Raw genomic sequence first — 23,147 nt, 5'->3', positions numbered from 1 at the left:
CACACAAAATGATTGTCTAAAAAACAGTCATTTGTTAACGTGGCTTTAATTTTTGACTGAATTTGCTCCTTTCCCAAATGTGTGCTTCAGTGGCCTGGAAAAAGACAGGCAGCAAGAAAGACTCCTTTGCTTTTCCTTACACGGGCTAGGATTGCTCTGTGACAGCTGCTGCGGGAACAGACAGGCAGCTGAGCAGATAGTGTCCAAGCAGTGATGCTGGGACAGGATAAGAGAGGATTGTAAATTCTCTCGCATGTTGCCAGCTTTCCTAGGGACCCAGCTTGTGGGGAGGGAAGTCAGAAGGAGATCATAGGGAGGAAGAGCTGTTATCCCATGAATGGCCCTCCTGTCACTGTCAGGTGGTGTTCCCTGGCAGTAGCTTGCTCTTCTCACTTGGTCCTTTCCTGCGGTCACTGCCAGCCCCCACCAACTTTCCTGTCTGCTAGCCCCAGCAGCAAGATGGCTGACTTATCCAACTTTGAGCCCAGTCAGTGTTTTGGAACTCTTTCCCTTCTCTCCCTGCCCCTCATAAAGTAGCAGGTGGGGCTGAGGTGCCCTCTCAACAGCTCTCTAAAGCGGTCTCCTTTAAGGGAGGGTATAATCACTGAGCTAGAATTGAGTCCTTTGTAAACAGTGCTGAAAGGTTAGCAGCTGTTCAGATTTACCTCTTAGAGGAAAGCAAGCCATTACAGAGGCTGATCTTGGCTGAGATATTTTTCATGATAAAGAATACACTTGTTATAAGGGTAGTTTGTTGCTCACCATATTGGTGCACTTGTGTTAAAAGGCACTTTAGTCTATTTACTGCAGCTACGGTTATTCAGATTACATTTTTACTGTGTTAACGGGATAGTTCCAGCACGTCTCAGGTTTGCTATCTGACCTGCAACTGTGTAAATCTATGTGCTGTGCCCATTAACAGCCAGAGTTGGAAGCCGAGAGGGCTTTTCATTCTAAGGGGATTTTGTCTTGTTACAGGGCCCCATTTACAGGGATTGCTGACTTCTCAGCGACAAAGAACAGAATCATTCAGCTCTGCTTGGATCTCACTACCACAGTTCAGAAGGTCAGTTGACTTTTTCCCTCCTCCCCGCTTTTCTTCTCACCTCTCCAAAAAAAGGAAGGAAGGTGGGTGGCTGGGGAAATAACTGTGTGCTAGTTATGTGCAACTTGTTAATGAGGAAAACATATGCTGGAGTACCATACACGTGATAATGAGCAAGTGCATGCTGGCTGCTACCAACTTTGGTCACTCTGTTCTCCTGCAGTTGAGATTTTTGTTTAGTTAATTTCAAAACTTCTCAGCAATGTTGAGCTAGGTGTCTCCCATTTTAAAGTCCATTAGTGTTTTCATTAACTTTAAGAGTTGGGTTTGGCCCTGGAATAGCTGCTTTGAATTTGAAAACCTGAAAGCTGTTTTTTTAACTCCAGTTAGAATCAACGTTGGTAACTTGTTTTAATAAATACAATAGCAACTCAAATTATACCCTGGAAGAGAGCAGTAGCTGCTGGGTGTGGACTGCAACAGGTGACTGGAAGAGCTGCCTTTTCCTCACATTTCTGTTTCCACCAGGCTGACTTCCACAATGTTTTATTAAAAATTAACTATTAGCTGTGATTGGCCAAAATCGTAATGGCTAGAGGGTCATTTGGCATGTAAGTGACTTTCAGCAGACCAACTCATTTCATGCTTTGGGTATAGCTGGGGTCAGAGTGGCTGGCTCCCACTCTCCTTCGATGCCTCAGTACGTACCATACTGTGATATGCAGCTCCCACTGATGCCTGCTGGAGCATGGAACTCCCTTGTAGAAGATGGTCAGGTAAGTGGTGTGTGTGGGGGATTTTATTGTGGGGGTTTTTTTGTAGGTGGGATGAAATCTGTGGCATGGACTTGTGCACTTTGTGTGTGAGGAAAAAGCGATGTCATTTTCAAAAACTTCTCAAAACCATACATACAGTATATTGAAAGAAAATGAGTTAATTGCTTCTCCACTTTTGGGGTAACTCCATGCTCTTGCAGGTGACCTCAAATGATTCGTGCTGGAGTGTCCTATTAAAAGCAGGAAACAGGGACCCAAACAGGGTTTATTGCTTAATTGCTCCACGCCCTTCTTACCCTTGCTGTGGGGCATTCTGCACATAACCCTGTAGCTAGCTAACTTTTAACAGTGCACTTGCAGATGACCATTCAAGGCTTCTCAATCTACCTCTGCTTCCTTCCCTCCCCTCCCCCCTGCAATCTGCTCCCCGACATGTTCACAAGCCTCCCTTTTTAACCAGTGTATGGAAATTAATGCGATGCTGCTGCTTTTAGAATTGTTTCTAACCATGGGAGCAATCAGTGTTGGATCATGTGTACTAAGCAGGCCAACTCAAATTGAAATAATTGGGAATTGGGATTGTGGTTGTGTTTGGTGGGGGAGGAAGGGATGGAGACATGGGTCCATCTGCCCTATCAAATCTGCAGTTTGAGGGTCATGTTTAGAACATGAATTTTAGTAACATGGTTAAAGCAAGATTAGGCACTGACAAGACTTAATTCCTACACAGCTGGCATGGTTCACAGGGACTCACTAATTAGTTATTATATGTTTTTCAAATACCCAAAGGAAATTCTTATTAAAAAAACAAGCAACTTTATACTGGAGTCAAAGTTGTATATTTCTATCAATTACTTAAGAGACAGCCCTTCGGAGCACCTGGTAGTTTTCTCGAAAAACCTGTCACAACTAAGTTTTTCCAAACTTTCTACTTAAGTTGCACTTAAAACAAAACCAAATAAGGAAGGGCTTAGTTAGGCCTGGTCTACATTAGAAAGTTAGGTTGACACAAGACAGTTTACATCAACCTAGTTGTGCATGTGTCTTCACTTTAAATTGGTTTCCCACTTACATAAGCACCCTGTTATGCCAACGTAGTAACACCACCTCCCTGAGTGACACAGAGCAAGTGTAGACACTGAATTACTTACGTTGAGCCTAAGTGTCCTCCAGCAGCTGTCCTACAATGCCCCACGCTGGCCTCTCGGGTCACCATTATGAACTCTACTTTGCAGGCATCACAGAGACCGAGACTGGAAGCCCCCTTCCCTTTAAAGCCCAGTGCATTTTTGAAATTCCTTTTCTCGATTGTCCAGCTTGATGAGCACACCTAGCAGCTCTCCACTGTTGAGTGCAGCTGCCCGTGCTGGCTACATGCTCCAGAAGCACTCTGGCTTGGAGTAGACAGGAGATACCGGATATCCTGGGCCTGTGGGAAGAAGAGGCTGTGCAGGCACAGCTCTGAACCAGCCTAGAAATGTTGACGTCTATGAGCAGATGGCTCAGGGGATGCAGAAGAACCGGTACGATGGGGACCAGCAGCCATGCAGTGTGAAAGTCCAGGAACTGCAGCAGGTGTACCAGAAGACCAGGGAGGCCAACAATCGATCTGGTGCTGACCTGCAGATGTGCCACTTTTTTACAAAGAGCTGCAAGCCATACTTGGTAGAGGACCCCCAGCTCCCCTCAGCACTGTGGATACCTCTGAGGAGCCCACCAAGTCATAGGCCCCTGCTGTGAACAGCAAGGCGGTGGATGAGGGGGAGGAGTATGGGGTCAGACAACCTGGGATCCAGCTGCGCAGCAAGTCAGACCTCTTTTTGGTGATGCCACAGTCTCACCAGTGGATCACCGGCGAGCCCAGTGCAGGGAAAGGAACCTCAGATAAGTGTTTAGATAAATTTTCAATTACAGGGATGGCAGGACACATCTTTTGACTCTTTTCATTAATTTACTCATGCTAGAAGAGGTAGTGGTACAACCATGAGACGTAGAGTTGCTATTTGCTTTTCATTCCTCTCTGGAGTTAGGCAGGGGCCACACAGAGTAGTTTGTTTATGTATACAGGGGTGTCCCTTGAATCCTCCTGAGAGATCTCCATGAAACTTTCATTGAGGTACTCGGCAATCCCCTCCTGAAGGTTTTTAGGGTTGGCAGCCTTATTTCGTCCTCGGTGGTAGGGCACTTTCCTATGATGCTGAGCGATAACTTCAGTAGGCACCATTGCAATAGCAGCACAGGCTAGCAGCTTATGGGCTCGGGCAGCTTTAGGACACCGCAGCAACTGTGGGGTCTCTGCCTTTTGTAACCCTCAGAAGTGAGATGTCCGCTAAAATCACCACTGCCTATGGAAAATGGTGCGAATATTCAGTGCCATTGCTCTACATGACTGGAATCATGCAACCAAGCAATTTGCTCCATTTCCCCCAACCCCCGGCGGGCCATACTCACCATGGCTAGTGCTGTGACTAGCGCCGTGCACAAACTATCCCAAGCAGAAGTGAGAATGTTGTGTTTACAACTGCAAGGGAGCAAGTTTCCCTTTCTGTTGTGAATATGCTGACAAAGGTACCTCAGTGTTTTTATCTTCAGCTGTTGCCATTCTGGCCTTCACACCTCCTTCCACACGTGCAGAATGCTTGAGCCAGATAAAGCAGAGAAAGAAGAGGACTCAGGATGACATGTTCAGTGAGATCCTGCAAGCCACTACCATATCAGACTGCGAGCACAAGGCCTGGAGGATGAATATTGTGGCCAGCCTGGAGAAGGAAAGAGTGGAGAAGAGAGAGCTCCAGCGGGAAAAGGAGAGGGAGATGCACAAAGACATAATGAGGCTTCTCAGGCAGCAAACACAGAGGCTGCAGACTGTGGTGGACCTGCAGGTTCAACAGTCCTGGGCTCACCTCCCTCTGCAGCCCACTGAGAACGCAATATCCGGACCTCCCTATACCCCTCCCATTCCCCCAACATTCTGTGTGGCATCAGGGGCCACTGCACTACCCCTGCCATGCCACCCAAGGGACATTAAAGACAATCATAGCTAAACATTCCTGTGACAGCCACGGTTGGTGTATGTGTAGCTGAAATGGGCATCAGTGTTCTTTCCCCTTCATACATTCTGTTTATTAAATTTTAAGTTTTTTAATGTATTGTTTTAAAATTGTGGGGGTTTTTTTGCACTGATTGTGATTTCTTTTTAACACAATTCATCTTTATTAGTTCACGACATATGTTGCCAAGTGATCAGCAGTTCTGAAAGCAACCAGTTACCTATTATTGCGAAGTGCCACATAACTCATGAGATGATTCAAAAACAAAATTAATAGATGCATTGACAATGTTGTATTCCTACATGTACAGTGATCACCACACGACTCCTGCAGAGCCAGGTAGAACACACTACAACAACACACCCTGTTCTTGCTCAGTGTTAAAATGGTCTTTCAAAGCCTCCCAGAGCAATATAGCTCTGCACTGAGCTCTTCTAATAGCCCTTGTGTCTGACTGTTCAAATTCAGATGACAGCTCCTCCACCTCTGCCCTGCAGCCTGATGGAAACTTCCCCCCTTTGCTTCACGTATATTATGCAGCACACAGCAGGCAGCTATAATCATTGAGATGTTTTTCTCACTGAGGTCTAATCTTGTAAGTAAATAATGCCAGCTACCCTTAAAACCACCAAAAGTTAATTCAACTGTCATTCTGCATCTGCTGAGCCAGTAGTTGAATTGTTCCTTGGTGCTGTCAAGGTGGACGTATATGCCTTCATGAGCCAGGGGAGCAAAGGGTAGGCTGGGTCCCCCAGGATCATTTTTTGGCATTTCAACATTTCCAATGGTAAACTGCTGATCAGGAAAGAAAGTCTTGTAGCTTTCACAACAGTCCTGTGTTCTTAAAGATGTGAGTGTCATGCATCTTCCCTGACGAGCTCACACTGATGTCAGTGAAGCGTCCCCGGTGATTCACCTGTGCTTGCATAACCACAGAAAAGTAGCCCTTCCTGTTTGGTGTACTGAATGGCAAGGTGGTCTGATGCCAAAACAGAGAGATGCAAGCCATCTATCGCACTGCAATTCAGGAGCAGCACTGCTGCAAATCTGTCTGCTATGTCCTGCACGTTGCTGAGAGTCGTCACAGTCCTGCGTACTGGCCCTGCATACTTGCCTCACAACAGCCCTCATGGTGAATTTCCTTACTCCAAATTGATTGCTGACTGACCGGTAGCAATCTGGCATTGCAAGTTTCCACAGTGCAATTGCCACTCACTTCTGCACTGTCTGTGCAGCTCTCATTTTGGTATCCCTGTGCAGGAGGGCTGGATAAAGATCACTGCACAGATCCAGGAATGTGGCCTTGCTCATCTGAAAGTTCTGCATTATGATGCGATTCCACAAGTCAGTGCTTGTTTCTCGGGCCCAGAAGCAACACTCCACCATCTGCAGGTGGTCCCTGAATGCTACTAACAACCTTGAATTGATTCTTACTATGTCCCACAGCAGTCTGTCCTCTAAGGAATTGTCGTGTTTCCCCACTTTCTTTGGTGGTTCTTGTAGCTCTGGAAATGTTTCAGGATCGTGCAAGCTGTACTTGCAATGCTTGTGATAATAGTGCAGGCTTTATGCTTCTTTCAGAAATGGTGGACAGAGGAGGCCGTGTGTGTTTGTGGGATTTTTTTTTTAAAAAAGCATGAACATTATGGGATACAGATAACATCATGGGATGGAGACAGTTGCAAAATGGGACATTCACCCCATGCTTCCAGTTACCCCTGCGTGACTCATTTCAGCCCCATCATGCATTGCCAAAACTTCCCAAAAGATAGTGTGCTGGATGGTGGCGAGTTGCGCAGTGAGATACCTACCCGTGGTGCACCGCATTCTGCATCAATACAAGCGCTCCTGGTGAGCACGTAAACTGCTGACACAAGGAGCCAAGTATGCATGGGCACAAATGATGTACCAACCGTGGCATCTGTATGCTAACATAACTTGAGTCAACATAAGTTTTGTAGTGTAGACATGGCTTTAGTCACCACACTATTCTGTCCTTGTATGGCTGTCCAGAGAACAACAAAAAGACAATCCTACGTGGAAACGTTGTCATTACTTCAGTGACTGAAAATTGAGAAGTGATCTAAAAGGTCTTCTAGTACCTTACTCTTGTTGATATATTATTTTCTATTGGAGCACTTAAAGCAAAGTACATCTCTCTTTACATTAGTATAGCAAGCTACTCTTCTTTTTTTCCTCATACGACTACACTGTCACCAGAAAAAGTGAGGTTACTGTCTGTTCGCTAAAAGTGACTGCCTTTGGAGCAATTTTCAGGACAAGTCTCAAAAGCATATGGAGCATCAAATGTAAAAGTGTGGTCAGACTTGGTATAGATACATATGCAGTGGCTCTAACCCCCTTAAGAACCAGGCCAAAAATAAACTTAATGCTAAGGACTCAGGATATTGAGCTCACGCTTCCATAACATGTACGTTTATGTAAAAACCCAAGTTGTGTGCTAAGTTCTTTGGCAAACTATATAAAGTAAGTAGACTTAAAGATTTATGCAGACTGTGAATACTTAGTCTTCAGCAAATCCTTCTTCATGAAATCTCTTCATTAAAATGTCTCAATCTTTTACGATGAGGTGTGACAGTTGTGCAGCTTGGAACTCTGGTGCGATATGGGTCAGAGTTAAGATTAAGATAAAGTGATCTTTGTGATGTTTGGGTTTTTTCCCCCAAATATAACCTTAACTTTGTATTTTCTAACGTTTTGTTATTTTTGAGAAAAGTGTTAGTGGGGGTTTCTTAAGTAATTTAATAAATATTTACAACCGTACCTGTGGTTTACCCTCCCTTCCCCACCTCCTTCTTCTTTTTACCTGGGAATGTATTGGTGTGTTCCAGTTTTGCTGTTTTTTTTCAGAGAACAATGATCTCTTCTGTAATCTACTAAATGAACTCTTTTCAGTTCAAAGTCTTTTGTACCTGAGCTGTGTAAATAATGCTTTGTGTGCCATTCCCTTGCCTTTGTGAATGCCATCAATAGCATATTTTAAAAGCACTTCTGAAGCTATTTTTAACCCGTGGTTTTTTTATCCATTTTGAAATGATGAATACAGTAATAGCTGGCTCAGTATTTGTAGTATCTAAAACAAGCTTATATGGTTTACCTTAACAAAGTCCATCTTTATTTGTGCATAACTCATTTTTCCTGGAAAATTCTTCTGCAGTAACTGAAGGCTTGTATTCTTTTAACATTTTGAAGGTCTGTTTTGCCTTTTAGATCAGGTGTCAGAAATTTGTTGTTCAATGGTACATTTCATGCCTAGAAGGCGAAGCAGATGTCTGATTAATCCCTGCTCCAAAGATACTACCCTTTTTGCTTGAGGTCAGGGGTAGCTGTATTTCAGTATTTTGCAACCTAGTCTGTTTACACAGTTCTGTTAATGTAGTGCTTTTTTCTCTTTTTAGGCTTGCACTGTGGCTGAAATGGAAGACAAAGTTCTACATGTAGTAAGTATGCATTTCAGTTACGACCTAGTTATTTGTATTCCCATTTATTTCAATGACTTCTTGATTACTCAGACTGACAAAGTTGAAATATACCATGTAAGCAAAACTCCATTGCAGGCTGTTTTTATCATTCATTATTCTTTCAGAAGGGATAATGGTGAATTTTTAATGATGTATAAGTCAGCACTGCTATATACAGTAGATGATCCTTAAGGTTTTATTCCATAGGTATTTCTTCAAGTCCAATGTCTGGCTCAGTTTTTAAGGGAGGGGAAGGAATGTAAAAGGATGTTCCACCAAGTAAAGCAAAATGTCCATGATCCGCAGCGTGAGATAGCATTTTATTTAATAGATAATGTACTTTGCTGTGGTCCCTGTAAAGACACTGTCCTGCCTATGGAAGTAGAAAGATCTATGTCTAATTATTCTTCATTCTGAAAGCTCTAAGTTTTCAAAATCATTTTGAAGCAACCTTGTGACCAACAGTGGGATGTAATGAAATACTTTTAATATTTTGTAACAGTTAATCATCGCTTCCTGCTTTTGACATGAGCCAGGCTGTGTTCTTTGATAAGGCCTTCCGTTTGCTGATAGATGCTTAGGCATTCAGTAGCACAATAGCTAAAAATAATTGTGTCCATAAATAAAGAAACCAAGCAAATAGGAGTTTTCAGTTTCTCATTTTTCCACACCCCATTCCGTATATGTACTGTTGTTTGGAATTCCCTTGTTTTAGCAGTTCCTCGTATTCATGCTTGGGCATTGTTTCGATTTATTTAAATTATATTACTTCAGTTCTATAAATCTGGTTTAGAATAAAAAACCTTGAGAATAATTTACCGTGTGCCCACGGTAAATTAGATAGAGATATCTTTATACAAGGCTGCATTTTATGCAGCCCCTTAATTACATATGTCTCCACTGAGTGAGAAGTCCCAAGGGCACTTGGAGATATTTACTTTCTCAGGTGAGCTACCTTCCAGTTTCACAGCCAATTACAAATAAATGCTATCCTGAAGATTTTAGGGCCTCTTTTTTTTTTTCTTAACTGTTGAAAACAACTTTAAGTTAAATACATTGTATTTTGTGTCTTGATATGAATTTAAACAATGAGCTGTATAATGAAAAGGAGTACCTGTGGCACCTTAGAGACTAACCAATTTATTTGAGCGTAAGCTTTCGTGAGAGGAAGTGAGCTGTAGCTCACAAAAGCTTATGCTCAAATAAATTGGTTAGTCTCTAAGGTGCCACAAGTACTCCTTTTCTTTTTGCGAATACAGACTAACACGGCTGCTACTCTGAGGTGTATAATGTAAATTGTGAGTGTGTGGGAAGAAAATAAATGTTTTGACCATTATATTTTCTCTGATTAAACAGTCATTTTGCCTGTTTGAAACTTTTAGAATGTAAAAGACAAATAACTCCCTTCTGATACATAAGCCTGACTTTCACTGGCTTCCTTAGTCCGAGTTACATTTGTTTAAGGTAGAATGTGTCCTTAGAAATGGTATTGGGTTGGGATTGGATGTATTTTGGTAACAAGGAAATATAAGTTTGTAAGGATTCCAGCAACTGGCACAAAGGAGAACTGCTAAAATACTTAATTGTTAAATGCCTACCTACTCAAAAGCTTGGTGTAGAGTACTCACCAGTTGCCATTGGCTTCTTTAGCACCATCCTGCCTAACCTTTCTTAAAGCAGATCTAAATAACTGTTGGCAGCTTTTGGCACTAAAGGTAGTCAAATGTTCGGGATTTAAAAATAAAAATTCCAAAAAAATATAGACTAAATTTTTGCAAGAGTGTGGTGGTGTCGTTTTTGCCTTTTTTTCCAGGCAACTGTAGCGGCACCTTTTCCCAACATGCCTTGTCACTGGTGGTAGCAGAAGTGGCAGATTTTTACCCCAGAAGCCTAGGGTAGACAAGGCCATAAAGGAGAATTGTCTGAATGGTCTCGTATTCTGCTACCAGTTCTATCAAGCTTTCTTAGTGGGCCAGATTTTATAATTAAATAACTTCTGCTTTATTGAGAAATTAGTGTGGGGAGGAATTCTAGAATGTGGCTTTCCTAATGAATTTTTGTTCATTTTCAGTCCAAGATTTTAAATGGAATTTGTGATAAGATGATCAGATCAACTACAGATCCGTTGATGAGCCAGAGTGCATGTCTGGAGGAGGTTCATTTAACCAACATTAAACCTGGGGAAGGCCTGGTAAGAACTCAGCTGTGTCTGCTTCTGTGGTTACTATGTCTGCATTGTTAGTGCCTGGCCCTGCAAGCTGTTACGCCTATGTGCATTGTTTACTCCCATTAAAATCAGTAAGGATTCAGTGTGGGACTAACTAGACTCATGGGCAAAACTGTCTGCAGGATCAGTCCCTTGTCTGTGTTTAAGGCATTTTTGAGGTGGTAGTATGCTGAGTACACCTGGCTATTGGTGGCATTCATCGATGGAGGTGAACAAAGGGGTCCCTTACCTTCGCTGGTCACCTAAATCAACTGTACATAGAGACTTTCTGAAGGATTTTTTTTATCTATACTGTATTGTGAGATTTTTTTTTTTTTTTTTTTGATCTGTAGTTTTGGTTGGATGTGGGGCGTATTTGGCGTTTGTTTTTAGCAGGGGTCTGTGGTAAACCTTTGACTATGTGCTGAATATGGTTGGTCGGGTTGGATGTTCCATTGAATGGTGTTTACAAAAAATTGGAGATGGGACCTTTCTGGCTGGAGTGGAGGTGGTTCACATTTAAATGCCTTAAAGGAAACTGAAATATTTATCTGAAATTATTTAACTTACTCTTAAAACTATGAAGAAGTGAGAAATATCTTTTGTTGAACAGTTTTTAAAAAACATGGGTGCTGTTATGGAGAACCTACAGTGTTTTGAGCTACATTATTGCAGGGCTAACGGAAGGGACACAAATGAACTAACCATGTTCCAGAACTATGGCAACTTCTTCAGTGCGGTTTGGGTATCAAATAAGGGTATTCGCTGAATAGCAGAATGATAGCTTGTGCTCTGCAAGAAATGGGGGGACAGCGAAGGAGGAGGAGGAGGGCAGGGAGGATAAATCTTTGCAAATGGAGAAGAAAATCAAGAAAGAAAAATGTTTTGTGTTTACGCTTCTAAGTGGTGGATAGTAATTCCTGGCACATAAATTGCACTTAGCACTTGAATGGCACTGCATAGCTAAAAAGCACAGCATGGTAAGTAATCTTCAAAACAGCTTATCAGGAAGGAAAACGACCTATGTTATCTATATGGAAATTCATACAGAAGTCTACTATGTGTAATTAAAATGTGAATGTTAGCCCATTTGTAGATGGTATGTTAAGAATCCACACGCTCAGACCTATTTCATTAGCATTTATCCTTGCATCCACACCCAGTAGTATAGTAAAGTGGTGCTAGCGTATGGTTTGCCTGTGCTCCTGGTTTACGCCAACACTGTAATGTTACAAGATGGCTAGCATTAAGAACAGGGATTATTTGAACTTGCTTGTCTGTAGAATATTTGTAGCAAACTTGTGAGGAGGTGCTTGGCATGCAAGGAACTCTAAATGACTTATCTAAAATTCTCCAGGATAGTCAAGGCTATAAAGAAGTTAAGTTACATGATTTAAAAATAAATAGTTTAAGGATCATCTGCAAAGGGTCAAGTATAAAATTCCGATCTCTAACTTATATGTACTGAGTGCCCAAGAATTCAGGAAAAGAGGAACATTTAGTACTTTGATACTAGATCACACTACTTACAAATGTGAGTCCATGAATTTTCATATATTTGATGTTTTTTACACAGAATGAGTTTTAAGTTTGTTGTAAGATGTTGCTTAACCTGTTACATAATTAGTATGCAAGTTTTTATTCTTGGCACTGCCTTTCTTAAATTTGACTATTTTCAATTTCTTCTCCCCTTCCCTCCTCCCACATTAGGGAATGTATATCAAATCAACTTATGATGGATTGCATGTAATTACTGGAACTACAGAAAATGTGAGTACGTCTAATTCAATTTGAAGTAGATGTATTTTTAATTTAAACTATTCTGGATTAAAGTATGATTAGGCAGATTCCTGAGGCTTTTTGTTTCTGCCATGTATGGATCGCAAAATCCTATTGCGAGCAACTTTGTGTGATACACCATTGGTTTATCCTGGATTTATAAAGATTATGCATATATGTATGTTTTAATAGAATAACACAAGGGTATCCTGTTGATATAATAGCTTGGTCAAATAATCACATTTTGTAGGAGACAGCCTTCTACATTGTGGTGGCATACATCTAGGTATGATCCTATGTTTCTCTTTCGGTGATGGTCCTAAGAAGGGCCATTTCACTGGATTGTCACTTGAGTTGCTTTTTAGACTGTGAGGCCATGGACTGCTGTTCGGTTGCCATGTTGATAGTGTTGGTTATGCCAAAGCACTTAAGAGAGAGACTTATTGTATAATGAAAAAGCATCAAAATATGTAACATTACAGAATAACATTTAGTGGAGAGCCAACACACGAACTAGCAAAACAAAACACGAACTAACAACATTTGTGAGACAGGCTCTGGAAAATCTGCTGCATGGTCTTGAACTCTTCACCATATGTCGTCACAACGAGAGTCGGTGAGTTTGCGATCCCCAACATCTATAAGCCACCAAATGTCTCCTGTACCACGCAGGTTTTACTGAATCACCACCACTCTTTAATATGGGTTGGAGACCTCAAGAGCCATCATAAATCCTGGGGTTACGAGACAATGATACTTAAGATGAACAACTTTTTGAATGGGCTTCGAATCAAGACAGGCATCTACTGTTCAATTCCAAGTAGCAAGAAACCTTCTGTTTTGCCGGACGGAGGCAAGTCTACTTGCTGGACATGTGGTTTGTGTTCTGTGGCCAGAACACGTGGCCTCTAGTTGTGGAATGAACTGTCCTTGACAATTTTATGCATAGCGAGCACCCTCCTGTTGTCATAGACATTGCTCTCCAAGTCCCCCTAATCACATTGCTACCAAGGCTGTGTTGGAACTTGAGGAAGGCCTATGGGAACAGCTACTCAGAAACCACAGGAAAAGTGGTTCACAGGATACCTGCAAACATCAGGTTCATCAGCCTTCTTAAAGAGGGCACAAAATGGAATATCACTCCCCCTCCCCCCCCCCCCCCCCCAGCTACAGGAAAGCCACAGTTCTTGTTGGTTGACAGACAGTGAGGCATTCCTAAAGGAGTACTGGATAACAGGTGACCCTCCTGCTTCAACTCCTGGAATCACTGAACTCCACGTAGCTTTTGCCCATCACTCTCATCTAGCAGAACCTAGATTCCACTCGCTCAAGCAGGAAAGCCAGAAGCTGGGAATGGGCGACAGGGGATGGATCACTTGATGATTACCTGTTCTATTCATTCCCTCTGGGGCACATGGCATTGGCCACTGTCGGAAAACAGGAGTTGAGGTCGATGTTCAAAATACCATTGGCTTTAGAATATTTGCCTTACGGAATTACTAGAAATTATTGTTCAGTTACAAAGTTTTTATGGTGTCTTGTGTAAACAAATGCTTGCTGAGCAAATATGCTCTTCCATACTTTGCTCTTATTAGGACAACTTCTCTTTACCAAAGGAGATCAGGGAGGGTAGTTTAGACCAGGAATAAACTATGTGCTTCTCAGTGGCAAAGTAACAGCAGCTAAGATCACAAAAAGTTTTTTTTTTTTTTTTTCCCCCCTCTTGGGTTTAGGATGTTGCCATCTAGATACTAGTCCTCTGGTGTGCTGAGACTGCTGCCTATTTATTGTATGCTTGTACAGTGCCTAACACAATAGGGTTTTGGTCAATGACTGTGGCTCCTAGGTGCTACTATAATCCAAATAGATAATAATAGTAGGACTATATCTATGTGGATGGTGTGGTTGCTGAAAGGAAGAACCTGTGAAGTGCAGCTTGTGTGATCTTTTCTAGTTAGAAAAAGGACTGGTGATTCCTTCTGAACCCTTGCTAAGTTATAGTGATTAGGGAGGAGTGGGTGGAAATCTGTACTTACCATTTATCATGAAAACTATAATCTTTTATATCTGCCAACTCTTAATCTTACTGGGTTATTTGGCATAACCTGTTCACCATAGGCTGAAAGACTGAGTCTACTGTGCAGCAATGTCAACATTTGATAGATTGTAAAAGATTGTAACTTTGGTCACCATTAAGTTGTACAGGTAGTTGAATCACAGGCTGAAAGCTCTGAGTGAGACTCTGCTGCAACCATAAACCAAAACTCTGAACCCAGGTGAATCTGTAAGTGTCAGTTCTTCTCCTAGGGAAACCGCATTCTCCTTGGAGAAATAACATCAACTAGGAGATGAAAGTGAGAGATCTACTAGCAATAATTAGACTCTTTCCCCCCTTTCTGATGACAAAAGATCTAGTTTATATTCGGCTACAAACTACCTTTCTGACAAAAGTAGTATCTGCATTTTATTTAGCTCTCAAAAAATTACTTTTAACATATGTGAATGAAACCTTTGCCAGGTGGCTGTTATCAGAACTCTAGTACTGCACCAACCACACTGAATGGTTCCAGGAAATCAATACACTGTCTAATTTCAGTCAGTTGACAGGATTTCCAAGATCTTCCTGCCTGTTCGTGATTTCCTGTGTTGCATGAGAACACACTGGCCAAAACAAAACTTTCCACTTTCTTCCATGCTCTCCATAGGCGTGGAATAGCTGCCTTGTGAGCTGAAACTGGCTATATATGTACTATCTGAGATCTCTCAAGCAGACTGTTGATCATCCTGTAGGATATTCTGAATTCAGTGCTCACTGCTTAATGAATCAGGAATCACAGAAATATAGGGCTGGAAGGGACTTTGAGAGGTCATCAAGTCCAGCCCCCTGCACTGAGGCAGAACCAAGCAAAAACCTAGACCATACCTGACACCTCTTTTGTCTAACCTGTTCTTAAAAATCTCCAATGATGGGGATTCCACAACCTCCCTTGGAAGTCTGTTCCAGAGCTTAATTTCCCTTACAGTTAGATTAGCTATTAGAAAAAAAATGAAATCTTCCTGGCTGCAGGTTAAGCCCATTACTTGTCCTACCTGCAGTGGATTTGGAGAACAATTGGTCCCCATCCTTTTTATAACAGCCCGTAACATATTGGAGACTGTTATCCGGTCCCCCGTCAGTATTCTTTTCTCAAGACTAAGCAAGCATAGTTCTTTAACCTTTCCTTACTGGTCAGGTTTTCTAAATCTTATTTTTGTTGCTCTTGTCTGGACTCCCTCCCTTTTATCCACATCTTTTCTGAAGTGTGGCACCCAGAACTGGACACAGTACTCCAGCTGAGGCCTCTCCAATGCTGAGTAGAGTGAGATAATTACCGCCTGACTCTTACATGTGATGCTCCTGTTAGGCTAATATTCTGAGATGTTCTTTTTCCCTACTGCATCTCATTATTGACACTCATTCCATTTGTGATCCACTATAACCTCCAGATCCTTTTCAGCAGTACTGCACCTAGCCAGTTATTCCCCATTTTGTAGGTGTTCATTTGATTTCTTTCCTTCCTAAATATAGTACTTTGCAATTTTTTTTGAATTTTATCTAATTGAATTCAGTGTCAGACCAATTCTCTAATTTGTCAAGGTAGTTTTGAAATATAATCCTGTTTTCCAAAGTGCTTGCTACCCCTTAATATCTTCCACAGGTTTTGTAAATCTGCTCTCCACTCCATTATCCAAGTCATGAATGAAGATATTGAATAGTGTCAGACCCAGAACTGACCTGTGTGGGACCCCCCTAGAATGTTTTCTGTAAGCATAATCGCAGCCCAAAAGATGCCGTTAGCCTTGGTTTGGACAGTATTCACCCCTCCAAACAGGCATTTCCTTGATGAAGAAGCAAGAGGATAGCAAAGAAATGTGTCAGAGTAGCAGCCGTGTTAGTCTGTATTCGCAAAAAGAAAAGGAGTACGTGTGGCACCTTAAGGTGCCAGAAGTACTCCTTTTCTTTTTGCAAAGAAATGTGGTTACTCATAGTAGTTGGAGCCTCTGTCACATGTACAGCATCTTCCTCATTGTACAATTTACTCCCTATAGTGTCCCACTATTACAAGATATTACTTGAGTTTTGATGGTCTGGTGGTGATGAGAGAGAAACTTCCATCCAGGCTTTCAGTTCTTCAGTAGCTCAGGGATATTGTCCTCCTATCCATATTGTTGTTTGTGGGGAGAGAGTGAGGCTTTTGCTATGGTGAGTAGCCCTCCCTGTGTGAATTGCATTGTGGACACGTCTGTTAGTGTATCTCTGTTCTGCCAGTGTTGCCACGGCTTCATCAGAGTTGATGTGTTGTTATGGTAGCAGGAATATTTTTTAAATAACTGTAGCAGTAACCTGTGCATGGCACCAGCTTTAGATAACTCAGAGTAAATATTTACATGTTTAACAGCTGCTTGTTAATGTCTAGCTGAGCATGTTGTCTGTTTTGGGAGGAAATTAATTTTTAAATGTTGTTGTTTTTTAACACCTATATCTCTCAGTACACATCATGCGCACACATAATGTTGTCCTGTTACTTAAATATAATTTTCTTATTTTCTTGATGCAGACATTTGGATTAAATGACTAAATTAGGGACTCAAATGAAAACTTGCAGCTTTCATTTAGATTAGTAAGCAGTGAGGGGAAAAATGAAATGGCCCCAGCTGCACTCGTTACTTTTCTGTCATATATCTTCAGTATTTGAGACTTAAGGCTTTTAGTGAACACGCTAAATGAAACCACGTTATTGTGTTTAGATTCAGTTATAACAAGTAGCAACATAAATAACTAACAGTGCCCATATTGTTTCTTAATAGGATATGTTTAATCTTTTATTATCCACTTCAAAGCTGTTTTCTCCTCTAAAACCTTTTATTCAGTGTAGTTTGTGTAGACATTTTGTTTTTAAACCAAATTTAAAATAGCACAAAGTTAAAAACTCTTTGCAATGCAGCTGACTATTCCATCCCTGTAGAACCAAACAATTTGTGATGGTCATTTTAGCTCCTGTTCCTGGATTTTCTTAGCACTTATTAATTGCCACTTTTTCTTTACTTAGGTTTATGTTGCTATTGATGATAACTATCTGACCTGCTGTTAGCTAACACAGACTCTAGAACATCCAAATTGAAGTGTCTGAGATGACTGGTGTGTCTTGGGGGTGTTCTGGGTGTGAGGCTAGGATAAGGAACCGGCACAGATGGGTGTATATTAACTAAAGCTTGGTGTTTTCCTGTCTCGTGAAAAATTTAGAGGTTTCAGATTTGTTCCTGATCCACATTGGGACCAAACTGAGATCTTTTTTTCAAGGATTTTCCCAAAAAGAGAGAGCGTGTCTGTGTGCTTCTCCTTGAATAGCCCACTGGTTAGGGCACTCACTTGGAACATGGGACAAACAAATTCAAGTCCCTGCTCTGCCCAGTTTGGACCTGACACTTGAATGTCAGTCTCCCATATCCCAGCTGAGTGCCCTAACCCATGGGCTATTCTGGAGTCCGGAAGGTGGGGAGGGTGAATGTCTCAATTGCTAAACTGTGAAAGCTGAGTATTTATTTATACAAAGCTGAACAGATCCAAAAGGAGAGATTGAGATCACAGAACAGCCATATGCTGAGATGTGGGAGACTGATTTACTGCAAGTGTCTGGTCCGAATCAGGCAGAGCAGGGACTTGAAGTTCTGATTTAGACCAGGAATTACATCCTAGACCTGAGAAACTGTTCCCGGTGACAGTTCTGTCAAAACTGATAAAGTCCTGCAAAAAAGTTCTGTTTTGATTAATTGATATTTTCCAATGAAAAACCATTTTGTCAGAAAATTCCCTCCAGGCGGCAGACGGGACCCCGGCCGGCCAGGGCTCAGTTCCCTGCTGGTCTGGGGTTCTGTCTGCTGCCCGCGCTGCCAGTCTGGGGTCCCGCTGCCAGCCTGGATGGAGGGAACCCTCAGCCGGCAGCAGGCTGAGCAGGGCTGGCGGACAGAACCCCAGACTGGCAGTACAGGTGGCAGATGGAACCCCAGACCGGCAGTGTGCTGATCCATTCAGCCCGCTGCTAGTCTGGGGTTCCCTCCTCCGGCCCCTGCCAACCAGGGTGCCGGCTGCCATCACCACTCAACCTGCTGCCGGCCCGGGGTTCTGTCCATCCAGGCCAGCAGCGGGCTGAGCGGGGCTGGCGGCCAGGACCCTGGCTGGCAGCAGAGTGCCACTAAAAATCAGCTCGCATGCCGCCGGTTGCTGACCCCTGATCTAGCCAGCTTTCTAACCACCTTATAGTCCATTCATCCAGCCCATACTTCTTTAACTTGCTAGCAAGAATACTGTGGGAGACTGTATCAAAAGCTTTGCTAAAGTCAAGGAATAATACATCCACTGCTTTCCCTTCATGGACAAAGCCAGTTATCTCATCATAGAAGGCAATTAGGTTAGTCAGGCATGACTTGCCCTTGGTGAATCCATGCTGACTGTTCCTGATCACTTTCCTCTCCTCTAAGTGCTTCAGAATTGATTCCTTGAGGACCTGCTCCATGATTTTTCCAAGGACTGAGGTGAGGCTGACTGGTCTGTAGTTCCCCAGATCCTCCTCGTTTCCTTTTTTAAAGATGGGCACTACATTAGCCTTTTCCCTGTCTTCCGGGACCTCCCCTGATCGCTATGAGTTTTCAAACCACGTGGGTACTGGGGACATAATACACACTTGACAGTTCTGTGTATAAATATAGTTTATATATACACATATTAGCTCTGCTGCTGCTTTAAATATTACTTTCACAATCTGAGTTTTGGCATAAAAGAGCAGGGTTGTTTTTGGTTTTCTGTGTTTTTTTTTTTCTTTTTAGAAAAAGGGAAAGCCTATTGAAACGCATGCCTCTTATTTATTTCTCTGTAGTCCCCCGCTGATCGATCTCAAAAGATTCATGCTGGAGATGAGGTGATCCAGGTTAATCATCAGACTGTAGTAAGTAATCAAAAACCCTATCAACCTTTTCCTAAGCCTTGCTTGTTCTGCAAGACTTTTCCCTCCAAGATGATAATTGGGTAACAAGCTTTGTATTTAGGGGTTTTTTTTGTGTGTGTCCTTATTGCAATATGTGTAAAAATGGTTTCACTTTAATGTAGAAGTCATTTCTTCTACTGACAATACTTGAAAGATTTGATTTTTATCACACATTGTTTTTCAATAAATCCTTGCAATATTTTTGGATAAAATGATTTCTTACTTAGGGCCTATGTTTAAAGTGAAATGTTGAATTTGTATATGTTTTATTAATAAAAAGTTGGTATTTTTCAAAGAAATTTTTTTGGCAAATACCTTTTTGCCCCTCGGAGAGTTGAGGGATTCGCCCTCCCCCCCCTCATTTTAGTTCCCTGTCCCATAAACAGTCACATTTGCATTTAACTTCACACACAAGAGCAGACCCATAGAACTCAGTGGCATTAAATATCAGGTATAATTATATTGGAGTAATTCAGTGTGACTACTCGTGTTCAAAGTTGAGCAAATGCATAAGCCCATGCTGAACTCTGGAGTCTGACCTATCACAAAATGGATGTGCACTTGAAATAATTGTGATACATTTTTGAGAGACCTACTAAAAAAGAAAAAAAATTAGTGTTTCAAGTTTTGTACCCTTTACAGCTGCTTTAGTGGGTTTCTTCTATTGTTTGTGTTGTTTGAGAGAAACAGTCTGACCTAGTTATATTCCATTCATTCTGAATGCATGCAAGAGGTACCTTTTCTTCTTTTTAAGGTGGGATGGCAACTAAAAAACCTTGTGGGAAAGTTGCGAGAGAATCCTGCTGGAGTTAAACTGCTACTTAAGAAACGTCCTACAGGCTCTTTTAATTTTACTCCGGCCCCACTGAAGAACCTACGCTGGAAACCACCACTTGTACAGGTGATACGCTGATGGAAGAGTTGTGTTCATACGTTAATAGTTGGATATGAATTACTTTGCAATCCCCCCCAAGATAATTTATTCTTTTTAATATCTGACAGCAACAGCCAATGTGACCATATATCTATGGAGTTTTGGGGGTGTTCGTTGTGCAGTGGCTGTCCCTTTTGGATCAGAATTAAAATGGGAAAGGGTCCTTTCTTTAGCCAAATCTCATCTAACATTCCAAAAGAATAAGAGTATTTAATGTTGACTTTCATAATCCAAGTTTTCAAGGCACTGATTTTAGAAAAAAGTCATTTGAGGCTGAAAGGCTGATAATCTGCACTGATGAATTTTGTAAATAAACAATAAATACCAAGATTAGTTTATTCAGCAAAGATAATCTCGTATAAGTTCTCCAAACCAATGTTATCCAATGTATACTTCCGTTTTAGTCTGGAGAGGGAAAAGTAGTTCAAGCACTGAAAGAAAAGGGTGTGAGCTTCTTGTTTTGTGTACGTGGTCAAATGACGTATGTAAGCATAATTTGGACGTTGGGAAAGCCAGAGGCGGGGTAACGGGTAGGGGAGGAACAGGGGTTCTAATAACTTCAAAGACTAGTTTTGGAGGACAGCATGTTATAGCAGAAAGCAATTTGTTTAACAGCTACAGGAAGATACAATTAATTACATTCTAATCTAATAAATTGCCTATGACTACAGGTACCATTTTTTCCTTTGTTCCAGCCTCTGTTCTGGCACAAGATGTCTATAGCTATGGGGGTACTTTTTTCTCAGCAAAGTGTATAGATGGCTGTCTGGAGTGCTTGAGGGGTGTGTGTATGTGCATGCATGCTCCAGAAAGCTGTAAATCTGAATTCCTTGCTACTTATGAATGAGACTATCATCTTACACCTGTGCTCTTTGAGCATCATTATTTTACATGGTTTACAATGTGGACACTATTTATAGTACAGAGTCATTTAAAATGTGACCATCTAAAGATCTGGGTGCATATACAAAATACTAATAAATCTATCCAATATAAAAACTCTGCCCCAGTGTCCAAAACTAACCCTCCTGCATCCACACACACCATTTTCTCTTGGACACACCCTCCATTCCAGGAACTTGAGTGCTATGATGACAGGTTATAAGAAGATAGTCTTCCTCCTCATTCTCCCTCTCCCCTGCAAGAGGAAAAAGAGAATTTGAAGCTTCCCCTGAAGGACATCAAATCCAGGGTCTGGCAGACCACAGGGAGAGAAGTTTTCTTCAAAGCTTAGGAGATTCTGAGACTCTCTGGCCCCTCCCAGGGCCTGTTAGCTTGAGTGCGTCAGCTGATCACAGTTCTTCTTGTATAGATGCAGACATTTATTCCATTTAGGTGTGTCTGTGCCCAGCACGCTGGAGCTGGAGACTTTTGCCTAGAAGTACCTGTAGAGGGGTGGTGGTCATGTCTGTGGTCCCTCCCCGACTATATGAGGTGCTGCCCCTCTGACCTCCTCCCCTCCCCGCTCAGTTCCTTCTCATTGCCATTGGCTGGAGTCAGAGCTCTGTGTGATTGTAGACTCTCAACCTCACATTAAGTCTTAGCCTAGTTTATTTTAGTTAGTCAGTAGATAGTGTTAATTGCTCGATTGTGTCCCTGGTGAAGCCCTTACTATCCTTTTGTGTGGAGGGGTGATCCCCAGCAATGCCCCCTACATGAAGCGCTTTGCTTTGTCTCGGCAAAAGAGCATTGTGCAATCTCATTCAAGAAGTGTACTCAAGTGGCGTGGGACTTTCACATCAAGCAGCACCTCCACGAACAGGCCATGTAACCTGTTCCGGTACTGAGGCCCTCCTCGGGCTGAAGATGATTCTTGGGCGTGGAAAGCACTGCCACCTCTTGTTACAGGGCAAGTGCCTCTCCGAAGAGGCGGAGGAGCCTTTCTCCATCATCAGTGCCAACGAAGAGATCTCATAAGACCAACTGGGACAGCTCTAGGTTGCGGGGCGACTCTTCTGCCTCCCCCAGAAAAGAGCAGTCTGGCCCGGCATCATTTCTGGCATGTGGGATGGCATTGGTGCCTCTGACCCTTCTCTGGTACCAAGAGGGAAGGGCAGAAACCCTGTACCATCTGGTCTGGTTCCGGCCTCTGGGTGTCCATTGAGGCCAGTACTGACGAGGGAGTGCTGGTACCCACAGTGTCCATTTCGTAGGCATACCAGGCAGCTGTGGACCTACTCTGCCTTTTGGTCCAAGACCTCCCAGGGCTGCATCACCTATATCCCCTCTGAATCCTCATGTCTGTCAGAACCACATCCAGACCCTCCCCTCCCCATGATGGGGAGACAGCCGGTGCTGGAACTAGTGTGCTGCCACACACCCCGGCTTGAAGGTTTCCATTATTTTGAGAGTTTGCAGTTTGGGTCAATGGCTCTCAGCACTTTCATTACGCAAATTGTTCCAGCACCCCGATCAGAATCGGTATGGGGGACCGTGGCACTGGGACCATCTTCGGCCCTGCTACATTCAACACTGCAGATGCTCCCATAGTGGCTCTCATCACCCTCGACATTGACATGCTTGGGTGCTCTGGTACCAGTGTTTGCACCGGGACTAACGCTGCCTGCAGCACCAACATGCTCGGCCTTCATCGGGGGCACGAATTCCATCTCGTTCTGGGTGACGGATGAATTGGACTGCCTGTTGGCTCCCTTGAGCATCGCTTCTCCCATGTCTCTGAGATCTTGGGGCTTTTCTGATTCTGAGGGAGCGTCGTCATCTTCTTGTTCTGCATCACATGATGAGCTCCGAGGTCCGCCAGTGGACCAGTATGGTTCTCAGAGTTGGCATGTTCCCAGGCTGGGAAGAATTTCCCTGTCCGTGCTCCTACTGGCCACCAATGCCCTATCCATA

At 42.6% G+C, this 23,147-nt stretch overlaps 1 protein-coding gene across 1 annotated transcript in view; it reads left to right on the top strand.

The window, feature by feature from the left end:
• The window catches only part of CNKSR3 (CNKSR family member 3), a 99,446-nt gene that overhangs the window by 63,492 nt on the left and 12,807 nt on the right, over positions 1-23,147 (top strand). Inside the window, exons 4-9 of the mRNA XM_077813223.1 lie at positions 979-1,066; positions 8,291-8,332; positions 10,425-10,544; positions 12,270-12,329; positions 19,253-19,321; positions 20,115-20,261. Of these exons, the coding sequence (XP_077669349.1) occupies positions 979-1,066; positions 8,291-8,332; positions 10,425-10,544; positions 12,270-12,329; positions 19,253-19,321; positions 20,115-20,261 (526 nt within the window). The remainder of the gene's footprint in view (positions 1-978; positions 1,067-8,290; positions 8,333-10,424; positions 10,545-12,269; positions 12,330-19,252; positions 19,322-20,114; positions 20,262-23,147) is intronic.

The sequence above is a fragment of the Eretmochelys imbricata genome, chromosome 3, assembly GCF_965152235.1.
Source record: "Eretmochelys imbricata isolate rEreImb1 chromosome 3, rEreImb1.hap1, whole genome shotgun sequence".
Lineage (NCBI taxonomy): Eukaryota > Metazoa > Chordata > Testudines > Cheloniidae > Eretmochelys > Eretmochelys imbricata.
This window is presented reverse-complemented; position numbering and strand designations above follow the sequence as displayed.